The 13,066-nt window shown below is 37.5% G+C and overlaps 1 protein-coding gene across 1 annotated transcript in view; it reads left to right on the top strand.

Moving 5' to 3' along the window:
* Positions 1-13,066, top strand: part of N (neurogenic locus Notch protein) — a 433,061-nt gene that overhangs the window by 283,812 nt on the left and 136,183 nt on the right. The window contains exon 5 of the mRNA XM_069820749.1: positions 12,378-12,734. Coding sequence (XP_069676850.1) covers positions 12,378-12,734 — 357 coding nt within the window. The remainder of the gene's footprint in view (positions 1-12,377; positions 12,735-13,066) is intronic.

Raw genomic sequence — 13,066 nt, 5'->3', positions numbered from 1 at the left:
CGATCGAGATCCTGAAGAAAATATAGGCCTCCCAGAAAAAATATATGAAATCTCTGCAAGACAGCGGATATCCCAGGAAGGATTAAAATGTATTGCAGGATATGCTGCATCAAACCATATGGAGCAATACCCGAATCTTGGAATTCCCACAAAATGGTCAACTTCTGCTAATCAAAAAGACTGGATTACTACAGTGTCCCGTGGAAACTTAATTCTCCCTTCTAAGGATCTACAATTGGTTGCCATGCTTATTGAAGTATATTCTCAGATGTGCACGGAGATTCTGTTTCTCATGAGAAATTTATAATAAAAAAGACTGTAAATTTGGTTAATTCTGCCATGAAAAACGAAGCAGAAATCAGTTCTCCTCTTCCGCCAGAAGTAATTACGACATTGGTTAGAACAAGAACATTTATTAGAATTAAAGAAATTAATAAAATAATAAAAATGTCTGGAATTTCAAAGAGAAATATTATAAAGAAAATGAAAAAGATTGCATAAGAATAAGTATTTACTTAACAGAGTGGGATTTATAATGGTGAAATTATATTATGTCGTGTGTGGAATAATAAGGTAAATAATGTAGTAGACTATATTATGTCTCCAATAGCCTGAATATATAAAAATATTTGTTTACTATAATGACAAATTATTCCAAGAAATTCATATACATATGTTAATGAAGGTTTCAAAAGTATTTGAATTCATATACAAAATAATGTACGTTATAAATAACTGTATAGATCTAAGTATGTATATATTTATTACACATTGTATTGTAATTATTATAAAACCACGTGTAGGCCTATATTACAGAAGTCAATATTATTAATGACACACTGCCATATCACATTGTTTCTTGAAACTTGAGTTTAATATGTAATAGATCATAATTTTATTACGTTATCATTTCAAGGTAGTTCCTATTGTACTTGAATTCATGTGTAATATAATTTGTGTGATATATGGGCCTAATTTTGTGCATATTTGTAGCATAATGTATTATAATTATTATAAAAGTACGTGTATATTACAGAAGGCAATTATTAACGTTGCACTACCATATAACATTATTTCTTGACTCTTGAATTTAATTTATTGTTCACTATTTTATAATGTTATAACTTCAAGATAGACCCTATTATAGCTTATACTGTCAATATTTACTGAATACACAAACCGTGAGTTTTATTTATTCATTTAAATCTATGGACGCAGATCTAACCATAAACAATCTGTTATGTTGACTGTGTCATTCGAGTGGTGCCTGCAGTAAAGGTGACGTCATGCGCAGACAACGAAAACACGCACAGCTTGTCCCACACCTCTACTATGTTTCCACCATGTTTTAGCAGTAGGTTTGGGCCACACGATCAGAAAATTTTGCTACTCCAGCGTCTACTGTTCGTAATCACTAGAGCAGCAATGCCGAAACACTGCACTGCACTTTGTGCAGTGCCGCTGTGGTCTGCGCTGTGCATTTCCTCTTCCCCTACCTGTGGGAGTGAATCGGCTTGGAGGGGCGCGCGACAGCTTACAAAACGCTAGGAGTTAAACTGAAAGCTAGAAGGGAAAGAGTCCCACCTGTGGAGTAACGGTTAGCGCGTCTGGCCGGGACACCAGGTAGTCCGGTTCGTTTCCCGGTCGGGGCAAGTTAAGGTTGGTCCACAATAAACCGGAAACGGAAACGACCAACGAGAACGAGAACAGAAATATTGTTAAAATAAATGTATTTAAATGCGAGTATTCACAATTAATTTTCACATTCCCATTCCCGGACTCCGGTAAGCTTCTCGTTAATTGTGAATGCTCACATTTAAATACATTTATTTTAACAGTATTTCCGTTCTCGTTTCGCTTCCGTTGCCGATTTATTGTGGACCAGCCTTTACCTGGTTGAGGTTTTTCCCGGGGTTTTCCCGCAACCCAATATGAGCAAATGCTGGGTAACTTTCGGTGTTGGACCCCGGACTCATTTCACGGCATTATCACCTTCATCTCATTCAGACGCTAAATAACATAAGATGTTGATAAAGCGTCGTAAAATAACCTACTAAAATAAAATAAAAACAAGGGAAAGATTAACTGAGTTCTGACATTAACCCTTAGGAGCCGTGCGACCATTGTAATGGCCAGATAGTATTTTGTCATGACGTGATATAATATGTTATAAATTGTATGTTATATAAAATATGTTGATATTCTTTAATTTTAAGTAACGCTTGATTAAAACAATAATTTTTTGTAATGTTTTCTTTTCTAAAAAAAAAAAAAGAAAAAAGAAAAAGGAGCAAAATCATTTCTACTGCAGTCAACTGAAACCCCGTTAGCTTTCATGCGTACCATTACACCGATTATTTTACATGGACCCTCCCTATCCTTTAACACAGGCTCCACAGGCAATCAATTGACTACAGTGGCCGGGACGCGAACCTGCAATCTTAGGTACGATATGCTGGTCGGATATATATTGTGCGCCATAAACCACTCGGCTAACGAACCCAACACGAATTTACCCGATGATGCAGTTATGCGAACCCCTGGTTAAGAGTTAGTCATTTGCGTGCAATAGTGGTATAAGTCTTCCGGCTTCTAAGGGTTAATGATGTGGTGAAAGCATTTAAACTCATGATTTCATTATGGAAAACACGAATAGAGGATCACATTCTTATTCATTTGCCCTGTCTCAAGTCAGTGAAAGCAAGAGTGGACATTCAGAAACACATAGAAATTTTGAACAGCCTGAAAGATGAGTTTGATAATAGAGTTTCTAACTTGGAAACATTGCAATTAAAGTTTGACCTTTTCACTATGCCAAACTCTGCAAAGTCTTTCGACGTCCCTCCCAATTTTCACCTGGGACTAATCAACTTGCAATATAATTCAGAACCTAAAATCTACAGACAAAGTAAAATAGTCTGGATCGAAAATATGTTCACGAATGATTAAATGAATCATATATAGAATATAGCAGTGCATAGCTTCGGTATCAAAGAGTTGCCGACTTTAACCTTTTGAGAGGGGCGAAAATTAATAAGATCCCAGTTATGTTTGTCCTTCAAGTTAATCTCCTGACATGGAGTTGTTCGGACTCTGAAGTTGTCACATACACGTACACCATTCGTCCACACCTGTGGAGTAACGGTCAGCGCGTCTAGCTGCGAAACCAGCTGGCCCGGGTTCGAATCCCGGTCGGGGAAAGTCACCTGGTTGAGATTTTTTTCGGGGTTTTCCCTCAACCGAATACGAGTAAATGCTGGGTAACTTTCGGTGCTGGACCCCGGACTCATGTCACTGGCATTATCACCTTCATTTCATTCAGATGCTAAATAACCGAAATGTTGATACAGCGTCGTAAAATAACCCAATAAAAAAAAACATACATCACTCGTCATCGCTGTGAGTCGCATCGGACACAGATGACGATTTCTTGGAGCTATGTTTTTTGGAATAAAATTGTAGTCACAGTCGGAACCAGTGACAAACATCACAGCGCTGGTCTTCGCCGACCCAGCGTGTTTCACAAGATAAACTCGTTAGTCTAGTCCCTATTATAGATTGTTTTCATGGCAGGGTAGACGGGTATGAGCTGCGTTTTGCTCATGTCGTGTTTCTTTCTTGTTTAGCCGGTTATTTAACGGCTCTGTATCAATTACTAGGTCATTTAATTTCTATAGAATTGGTATTAGCGATATAGTATTTGGCGAAATGGAGTCTAAAATTCAGCATATGATTACCTGGAATTTGCCTTACGGGGGGGGGGGGAGAGAAACGTCAGAATGAGCGCAATCAGGTAATCACGCTCGAGTGCAACTTCGTATCAGCAGCAAATGCACCAGCCCAGCCGCCTGAGCTCTACCTGGGACTTCGGGTCTTTTAATGCCATCTTTTCTAAAGTCTAATTAATTCGTATGGTGAATATGGTATAATTAATGGGCACAAATTTGAATACATATGTATGTGGCTTTTTTTTTTGCGTCTACAGTAGATAATCTGCAGTCCAAAAAATATTGCAAGTTTTCTTTTAATCTGTCTAAATTATACCTAAAGGTATTGTCGTATATTATGAAAATAGTATCATGGAGGAGATGTATACTTCCTCGATATAGCCTATGTATATTTTATGCCTTTCGTAACAATTCAGTTCCCGAATCCCATTGTAAATGCTATAAGTCCCGTCGCTCTAATTTCCGGCAGCCAATCGCGTTGCAGGTCGGCTACATTTAAACGTGTGCGTCTTGTGATTCGCTGATTCATTTCTTAAGGCTCGATAAATACTTAATATAATCGCCCGCCATTTTAGCTCTTTCGTTGGCGTTCGCAGAAAGCACACGAAGACGTTATTGCCGCTCAATTATTTGCTTAATTACATTGCGTTTGATTTATTATCATAGGAGCTACGACATGATAATGTTTAACGATGTGGCAAATAGATTCCTCGTATGGTAGCTCGGCAACGTAAGAACAAAAATGGCGAACGATACTACCTACCTAGACTTTATAGAGCCTTCACTTTCTAAGACGTAAGCAAAGAGGCGGAGTCACGCCGGAAATAACAGCGTCGGGACTATACCTTGAACTCTCATTTATAAGGCATCATGTATGAAAGAGACTGTTGTGACCAAAATAAAGACACACCCTTTCATAATCTGGATTATACAAGAAACGTGCTCATTGTAATCCCAAGAAATACTTAAATAATTTCTTACCCAATTTATTATATTTAGGCTAAGATTTAAATAGATTCTGACGTAAGCGATACTGTCAGACAAATTTTCCTAACAACGAATTGTTTTTATTGGAAATATCTCAAATAGAGCAAGAGGAATTTATTTACTGGCCGTTAATCCTTTGAGAAAGGTGAACATACTACTGCCCGTCCGAGTGATTATGTCGCATCCCGATTTCCTCCACCCGTTTCTGCTGTCTCCTCTGTGAAAGATAGTGGCTGTGCTCATATGCTCTTTTCTGAAAATATTTGCTATACGGAACTGAAAGTCTACGTGAGATTATACAACTGTTTAAAATAATTGAAAGAAAAGAGCGTGATTTCCTCCATTTCTATGATCCTGCAACATAAACACTCACAAGCAAACATTCTGATAGGGGCAGATAAAGTTAATTTTTTTTCTTCCACCATGTTAATGTTGTCAAAAGAAGTGCTTATACAAATTTTGGCCACTCGACCGCAATTACAAGGCCGTCCAGAAAGTGATTTCCTTGGGCCCGTTTACAGAAAAAAGCACAATTGCATGGAAAGATTTATTGAAACGGGTACATCAATTCGCCTACATAGGATCAGAGAGGCGTATCTACAAAATCATAGTTTTGAGATAAACGGACTTAAAGGTTTGCTCTTCGAAATTGGACACTTTACAATAACTTTACATCGAGTATTCTGCTGTAAATCATTATTACACTTAATGTTGTGATGTTGTGACTTGATAGTCTTATTCCTATGCCACTTGATAAGTTGTAATAAACTATTATTTTAATTTATGTATGTAGATACGTTTGTCTGGTTCTTAACAAATTCTAAATTCCAGTTCATCTTACGGCAATCAAACAAGGACATTATAGTATTAAGTAACATTATATTGCGTTCTATAATGTCTGACAGGAGATGTAAACATTGTCGGCACAGGTAGGAAGGCTGATATATAATCGCTTAACAACCAATGGCAGAGATCACATCCCACGCTTATTTTGAAGTTGGGCGGTCTGAAGCCTTCTGTCCGCCCAATGTCAAGATAAGCCTTGGCCTGTGACCTCTGCCATTGGTTGAGCAGAAATTATGCGCCTCCCTAACTCTGCCGACAATGCTTACGTCTCCTGTCAGACATTATGGAATGCAGTGTAGAGATCTAATTTCATTGCAGCTGCTGATCATGAATTGTATAAACATGAGTCTGTGCGATTCAGAGACTGAAATACAGTAATAAAAACTTTCCTGTCCAATAGAGTTGGTTTTTATACAGGCCAATACAATACAATAATGAAAGTCCATAAATTGTTTTCCTAAACGTTAATAATCTACAGGATTTTGAACTTGAGATAATAAATTGTGAGGTAAATGGCATTACAGGTTTTTTATCTAACAAACATAGTATAGAATGTTCAGCTAAACAAAATTATTTGTTAATAATATTATTTAGACCCTACTACATCGTTCATTAATTGATACCTCATTCAAACTTAAAAAAATAAGCATTAATAAAGTACAGAATATAGATAAATGAACATTACATACTTCACTGAGAAACTAATAAATTAATACCTCAATAATAATACTTCCAATTAATTTAATAAATCTGTAATGAAAACTAAAATAAAACTGGCTATGTATTTTATCTTAGTTATCCTCCACAACCTCATCCCCCACGAGATCAGAGTATTAAGACCTTGGTAGAGTGCCTAAGGGGTTTATACCCTTATGGCACAAATCTAGGAAATCTTTTTTTCTCTCTCTGCTTATGCAGAGGGGGCCATCATAAGTGGGGCAAAGAATAATATTGTTTTCAGACTCTGATGACATCGTAGACCTGCTCCTATCTGGGTTCGTAGAACCTGGAATGCGTCATTTTAGGAATATTAGTAGAATATCGTGCAAGGAACTTTTTTCCGGTATTTCATCTAAGCCATCTTCAACCAGGTTACAGTATCACCATTTTCTGCAGTTTTGTTATCGTTTATGATCTTCTTATGGAATTGGCTGAAATATAAAAAGTGATTGTTATCCATCTTTATTACCATATGCTTGCCTGATCTCATTCTCACAATAGTAGGCCTAACCATCCAGTAGAATCGAATACATCCACATGTTTATTTCTTCTTTCTATGTTAGCATGGACAGAGTCCACTTCCATACGTGAATGTCAGGGCTCGAAGAAACACTGGTTAATTATAGGAATATCCATTACATTCACTGCATGTAAACACATAGTACTGAAGTTGACATTCCTATTCTGGCCCCCACATGTGACGGAAAACAAGGTTACTTCTTTCTCACCTTCTTGATTTTTAGGAAATTCCATATAGGCTACATGAGTCTCTTTTTCCGATCGTTTCGTCACACACGTAGCATTATGCTTTGTTTACCTCTACATTAGAACAGTAAGATTATAAGCAGATAATCTCCTCTCGCAGAATATTGCCCTTGAATTTATTTTTGGACAGGAAAGCACAGCTTCCAAGTCAGTCGAATTCGACTAACACATTTTACCTTTTTGTGCCTTTTCTTTCTGAACATTTTTTAAAGGCTCTTGCCATTTCTTTTTTTTAATGTGATATACCTATTCCCTTCCAAAACGTGTTTTTTTTTTCTTCTGGAGAAAGATATGCAAATTTTAAACACTTATCCACATATCATTTCGAGGCCTAAGAAATTTCAGATTGAATTCTGTTTTGAATATTTTCCGATAGAATCAAAATTTCTCTGCTACCCTCCCTTCGACATGACACTCTTCTTGATACAAATCATCATTTAAATTAATGCATTGCTGAGAAAGAACATGGGTAATAGTTGTTACGTTTAAGAGGAATGGGGGAACCACAGCTATTTATCTAGGATCAGAGAAACGTAAGCACTCTTACGTTTCAAATATTACATTAAATGGCATTGCTTTTTAGAATCTAAAGACGGATAAGCTCTTAAGTTTGTCTGATCCGTGCTATTATTCATCAAATGTAGATACGCTAGCACCTAAAATTCGAACTAGTTAAGATACAGATACGTTTGTCTGATCCTCAGATAGACCTCAATTCCTAGTTTCTTACAGTTGTGTCAGTTAAAAAAATGGGAAAATTGTAGATACGTCTCTCTGATCCTAAGTAGGCGAATTGTTCCGCTATTTGTCAATATATCCCCCACTGAAGTTGAGACATTTGTCCTACTTTGTATCCTTGTGTCTTAGAAATCAGCCGCCTGGGATCGGAACCAGCGTTTGACAGCCGTCTGCATCTCTCTTTCGATCCCATGATAAGACAAATGCCTCAATTTCGGTGAAGAATATGTTGAAAAATATCTCAACAATTGCTGTTTCTGTTCCAATAAATTTTTCCAAAGAAATTGTGTTTTCTTTCTGTTAACGGCCCTTGGCGAACTTTTTTTTACGGCCCTCGTAATTGCAGTCGAGTGGCCAAAATTTGTATAAGCACTTCTTTTGACATTATTAACATGGCGAAAGAAAAAAAAAAAACTTCTTTGTTTGCTTGTCAGTCTGACAGTATTACTCGACCGAGGCGAGTGGAGCCGCAGGCATAATGTGAACTATAGCGATGACGCTATGCGAACGCAAGAGTAATACAAGTGGCGCTGCGGGCTGCAGCACTCCACTGTCCTCGGTCGAGTAATACCTGTGCAGCTATTTTGCCGGAAGGAGTGAAATGTAAGATTAAAATCGCAAGAGAAAATAGTAATAATTCTTATTTACTTTAGAAAATCAGTTTTGCTTCCATATGAACTTTTCATTAATTTGTCAGTTTATTCTACGTAATACAGAACATCACGAAGATTCAGAATGGTCTCATGTGATTTAGACTAGATGGCAAGTGTGTGTTTTTTATTTAAAGTAAAGGAAAATTTATGTTGTACTAAAATTATATTTTCGGTGTATCATTCTCAAATAAATTGATTGTTTTGTAGATAACTGTACTGGATATGTACAAAAAAGCGTCCATTAGTTTAGAACTTCAGAAAAAAATCGCTGTAGCTACGCAGACATAAGAAAGGGCATGACTGAAACCATTTTATCTCGCTATCAGGAATGCTGATTGTATTGCAGTGTATTTCTGTGGCAATGTCGAAATCAATCTTTTTTAGCATGTTTGACATGATGAGACTAAGAGAGTCAGGTGTCTATGAACTATCCAATAAACGTAAAATTAGTTCAGGCCCTATTGGGAATGCTTTTCTCCTTAGTTAATGCTGTATGATCATTACCGGCCTTTCCGAACAACGCAGCGACTCTGAGTCGTCTCATTTTTTCGGCCTCCACCTCGGTCGGTTGTTGGGCATGTGTTTAGAATCTGATAGTGGGGTCAAGAATGAAAGCCGAGTTGCTTTTAATAATTTTATCGGCGTTGCCTAGGGATCTTTCGGATATTTTGTTTATGGGCATGTCTGAAAACTGTATATCAATGACGGACAGAGGGATGGATTTACAATACAAAAGTTTTGTTCGGGATGAAGTAAAGGAGACAAAAGTAGTAGGTCTAATTTAGTTTTTAAATCATTTGGAGCTGTTTGTGAGTTGAATAGACAAACATAGGAAAAAGTCAAGCCGAAATAGCGTACATATTCATTAGAAGATATACAGTTGGTCTCAAAAGTATTCGTCCAGCCGACCTATTGATAAAAAAGTTGATAAAGAAAGTACTAAATACCAACTTTAAGACTCGTAAAAATTATCCATTAAACTTTAATAAATGCCTAACATAATGAAGCCAGAATAAGCTTTGCATTATTTGATGATTATTAAATAAAAACCATTTACTCGAGGATATAGTGCCATAAAAGTATTCGTCTTTCTTGTACTCTATATTCATGATGTGCTAGTCTGTGAGTCAGTCAGTATTACATGCAGTGTCTGTGAGTAAACAGAGTCGAAATAGTGAAGACAAACGAAAGGATCTTTGTTGAACGCGTACGAATTATTCAACTACATGAAGAAGGGAACTCTCAAAGATAAATTGCCAATAAAACAGGAATACTGCGAACAACAATAGCCAGTATCATTAAGAGATATAAGACCACATCATCCATAATCAATACACCAAGAACAGGACGACCAAGGAAGCTGACACGGCGTGAAGAGAGAAACATTGTGAGGACTGTGGAGAAAAATCATCACTCCGATCGGAGGTAATATCTTCAACTGATAAGAACATCAGCACCGAAACAGTTAGACTGTGTTATATAGAGCTGGTTTGAATGGAGGTATAAGCCGGAAAAAGCCTGGTTAAGTGAAGTGAACCGTAAGAAGAGGTTAGAGTTTGCAAAGCAGTAAGTTAGCAATCCGCAAGAGTTTTGGAAAAAAGTACCCTATTATTTATGGTGAGTGTAAGTTTCTCTTATTTGATTCCTCTGACAAACGACAAGTGTGGAGAAAGAAGAAGTAGGAGCTCCAATCTAAGAATCTACAGCCTACAACAAAACATGGGCGAGGATACATAATGACACAGGAGTGTATGTCGGAGGCTGGGATACGTGAATACCATGAAATAGCTAAAACTAGACCGTGGATGCGGGATGACTTAAGGAAAAGTGAAGTTGTTTCGTATCGGAGTATATGGCACGTACCGCGTCGTCCGTCTTTTGTGTACCTGGCGAGTACAGCAGCGTACATAACGAAGGAACCCCGGTCCACATTGCAACGCAATGTGTGCAGTTGTGTTATCCTGCTCAAGTATTTAGTACGAGTTGAATAGTGTAGTGCTGATCCATTCATAATGTCGAAGTCAAAACGTTAAATTCGCTTAGAGATTGAAATGCAATTAAGAAGTATGAGAGTGACATTTTATGTATTAACGAAGACAATATCGTGTGTAATGTATGTAAAATTGAAATAAAAACCAGAACAACTCAGGCTATAGAGAAACATTGCAACAGTACATCGCACAGGAAATGCGTTGAAATGAAATCTGAGAAACCATCTACATCATCATCATCATCATCATCATCATCATCATCATCATCATCATCATCTAGTTGTGCGGGTCTAACGACACGTGCAACATGATGCTCAGTACAAATATTCCTCTAAAGAAATTGAGTGATCCCCATTTTAGAGGTTTTCTTCAGAAATTCTCTCGATACAAAAACTGTTTAAGCGATAGGCGAAGACGATTCAGCTTCGACAACTTACGAGAATATATCGTCGTTTTACTGCAACACTGGTAATTGCATCAATGATGACAAGGACTGAACTTTACAAGGTATGTACTACAGTACGTAATTTTTCTTTTCCTTCTGACTACGAAGATACAGTAGCATGTTGACGTCGTCTGTTTACGTTTAAAACCTGTTGAGCCAATGGTCTGAATGAAAAAAAATGCAACATATAATAAATGTGCACTTACATTCAGCGATAATCATCCCGCGATCCACTGTCTAGCTATAACTATGGACAAGATGGGTTATTTGAACATCTTAAAACAGCATGTGTCCCTAAGTGTGCAAAAATTAGGCATCAATGGCGATTTCTTTTTTCAGCAAGACAACGACCCGAAGCACACTGCTTGGATTGTTAAGGAATGGCTGCTATACAATACACCTCATGTGTTACATATACCTCCCCAGTCTCCGAATTTAAATCCGATAAAGCATTTATAGGCGGAACTTAAGCAAAAAATGAGAGAAAGGCAGGTTACAAGTAAAGACAGTTGGAGACTATGCTTCGCTGAAGAATGGAACACAATGGGACCAGAAGTGACACAAAACCTTGTGAAATCGATGCCAAAGACTTCAAACAGTCATTGCTTCCAAAGGACAGTCCCCAGGGTATTGATATGCAGTTAAAGGCTTGTGAATTTATTTTGTTATTATAGTGGACGATTACTTTTGTGACACAACTTTTTCCAAATAAATGTTACTTTATAGTTTTTTTATAAACCACTGTTTCAAGAGACATTTATATGTTGTCACGTCTTAATATGCTAATGAATGCATATTTTCATTTCAAAATGCACGGTCTTTTAATTTTCATGCTATTCACTTTTCTTATCATTGCAAATAATGACCGGACGAATACTTTTGAGATCAACTGTATACAAGTAATGATAGTATTATGAGAAAGTGTGAAATATTAAGTAATTTTTTAGTTTTACCTTAAACAGTACAGACAATCGGCATTAAAATGACTCGCCGCCTTTACCCATTTCTGTTAGAGGCTGAATAAGTCTCAGGGCCATAGGTCGGAAGAATTAGATCACTCTAGAAAATTCATGACCCTATCGGGAATCGAACCGAACCCGGTTCCCTTTGAATGGTAACTAAAGAAAAATATATAGAGAATATCATAGTTAAACCCTAGTTCATGCAGCTTACAAGCATTATTGAAGTTGCTTTAAAAGCGCAGTAGATGGCAGATCCTTGTGGGTACAAAGTGAAATTTACAGTAAATAAAGTCAAAACTGAAGGAAAGTTAAGTAGGGGAATTCTATTCATTCTATTATTTTATCATTTATCCATCATCACTGTCAAAGAACAAAGTAAGTGCGTGTGTTGTTTGCAACAATTTAACCGTTATGGAATATCAATGTTGTAAAACGATTTAATTCGCGTGATAAAATAAAGCAAATAAAAACTCAAATTAAGGAATTTAATCAAGTTCACCTTGGTGGTCAGTATTGTGATTTTTTAAATTTCTTTGTGGTAGGGTATCGAGGGAAGAACTGCGAAGAGAACATCGACGATTGCCCGGGGAACTTGTGCCAGAATGGGGCGACGTGTGTGGACGACATCAACCGGTACTCATGCCTGTGCCCGCCCACCTACATGGGTGAACTGTGCGAGCAGGATGTGGACGAATGTGGACAGCGCCCCAGTGTTTGCCAGAATGGCGCCACCTGCACCAACTCCATTGGAGGTTTTTCCTGTATCTGCGTCAATGGTTGGGCTGGAGCTGATTGCAGTGTCAACATCGATGATTGTGCAGGTGCTGCCTGCTTCAACGGTGCCACATGCATCGACAGAGTGGGTAGCTTCTACTGTAGGTGCACACCCGGCAAAACAGGTATGAGTCAAGTGGAAGACATTTTAATTTATAACAGGTTGTAGAAAACATGTATAATCAATCCGTCGTTGCTTAAGGAGGAAGGTACATTTTCTCTCTCTCTCTCACTCACTCACTCACTCACTCACACACACACAGTGTGTGTATGTATGTACAGTGTGTGTGTGTGTCTATATATATATATATATATATATATATTACATGTAGGGCTCTGAGTTCTGCATTCACGACTGGCCTACGCCTGTGTTCATCACACAACGGAGTGGGCCATGAAAATTATAGCTCTCCTTGGCAACGGTTTGTTGTTATTTGATTTGTATCTTTCATACTAG

Source organism: Periplaneta americana, chromosome 3 (assembly GCF_040183065.1).
Source record: "Periplaneta americana isolate PAMFEO1 chromosome 3, P.americana_PAMFEO1_priV1, whole genome shotgun sequence".
Lineage (NCBI taxonomy): Eukaryota > Metazoa > Arthropoda > Insecta > Blattodea > Blattidae > Periplaneta > Periplaneta americana.
The sequence above is the reverse complement of the archived record's forward strand: the minus strand, read 5'-3'. Positions and strand labels throughout refer to the sequence as shown.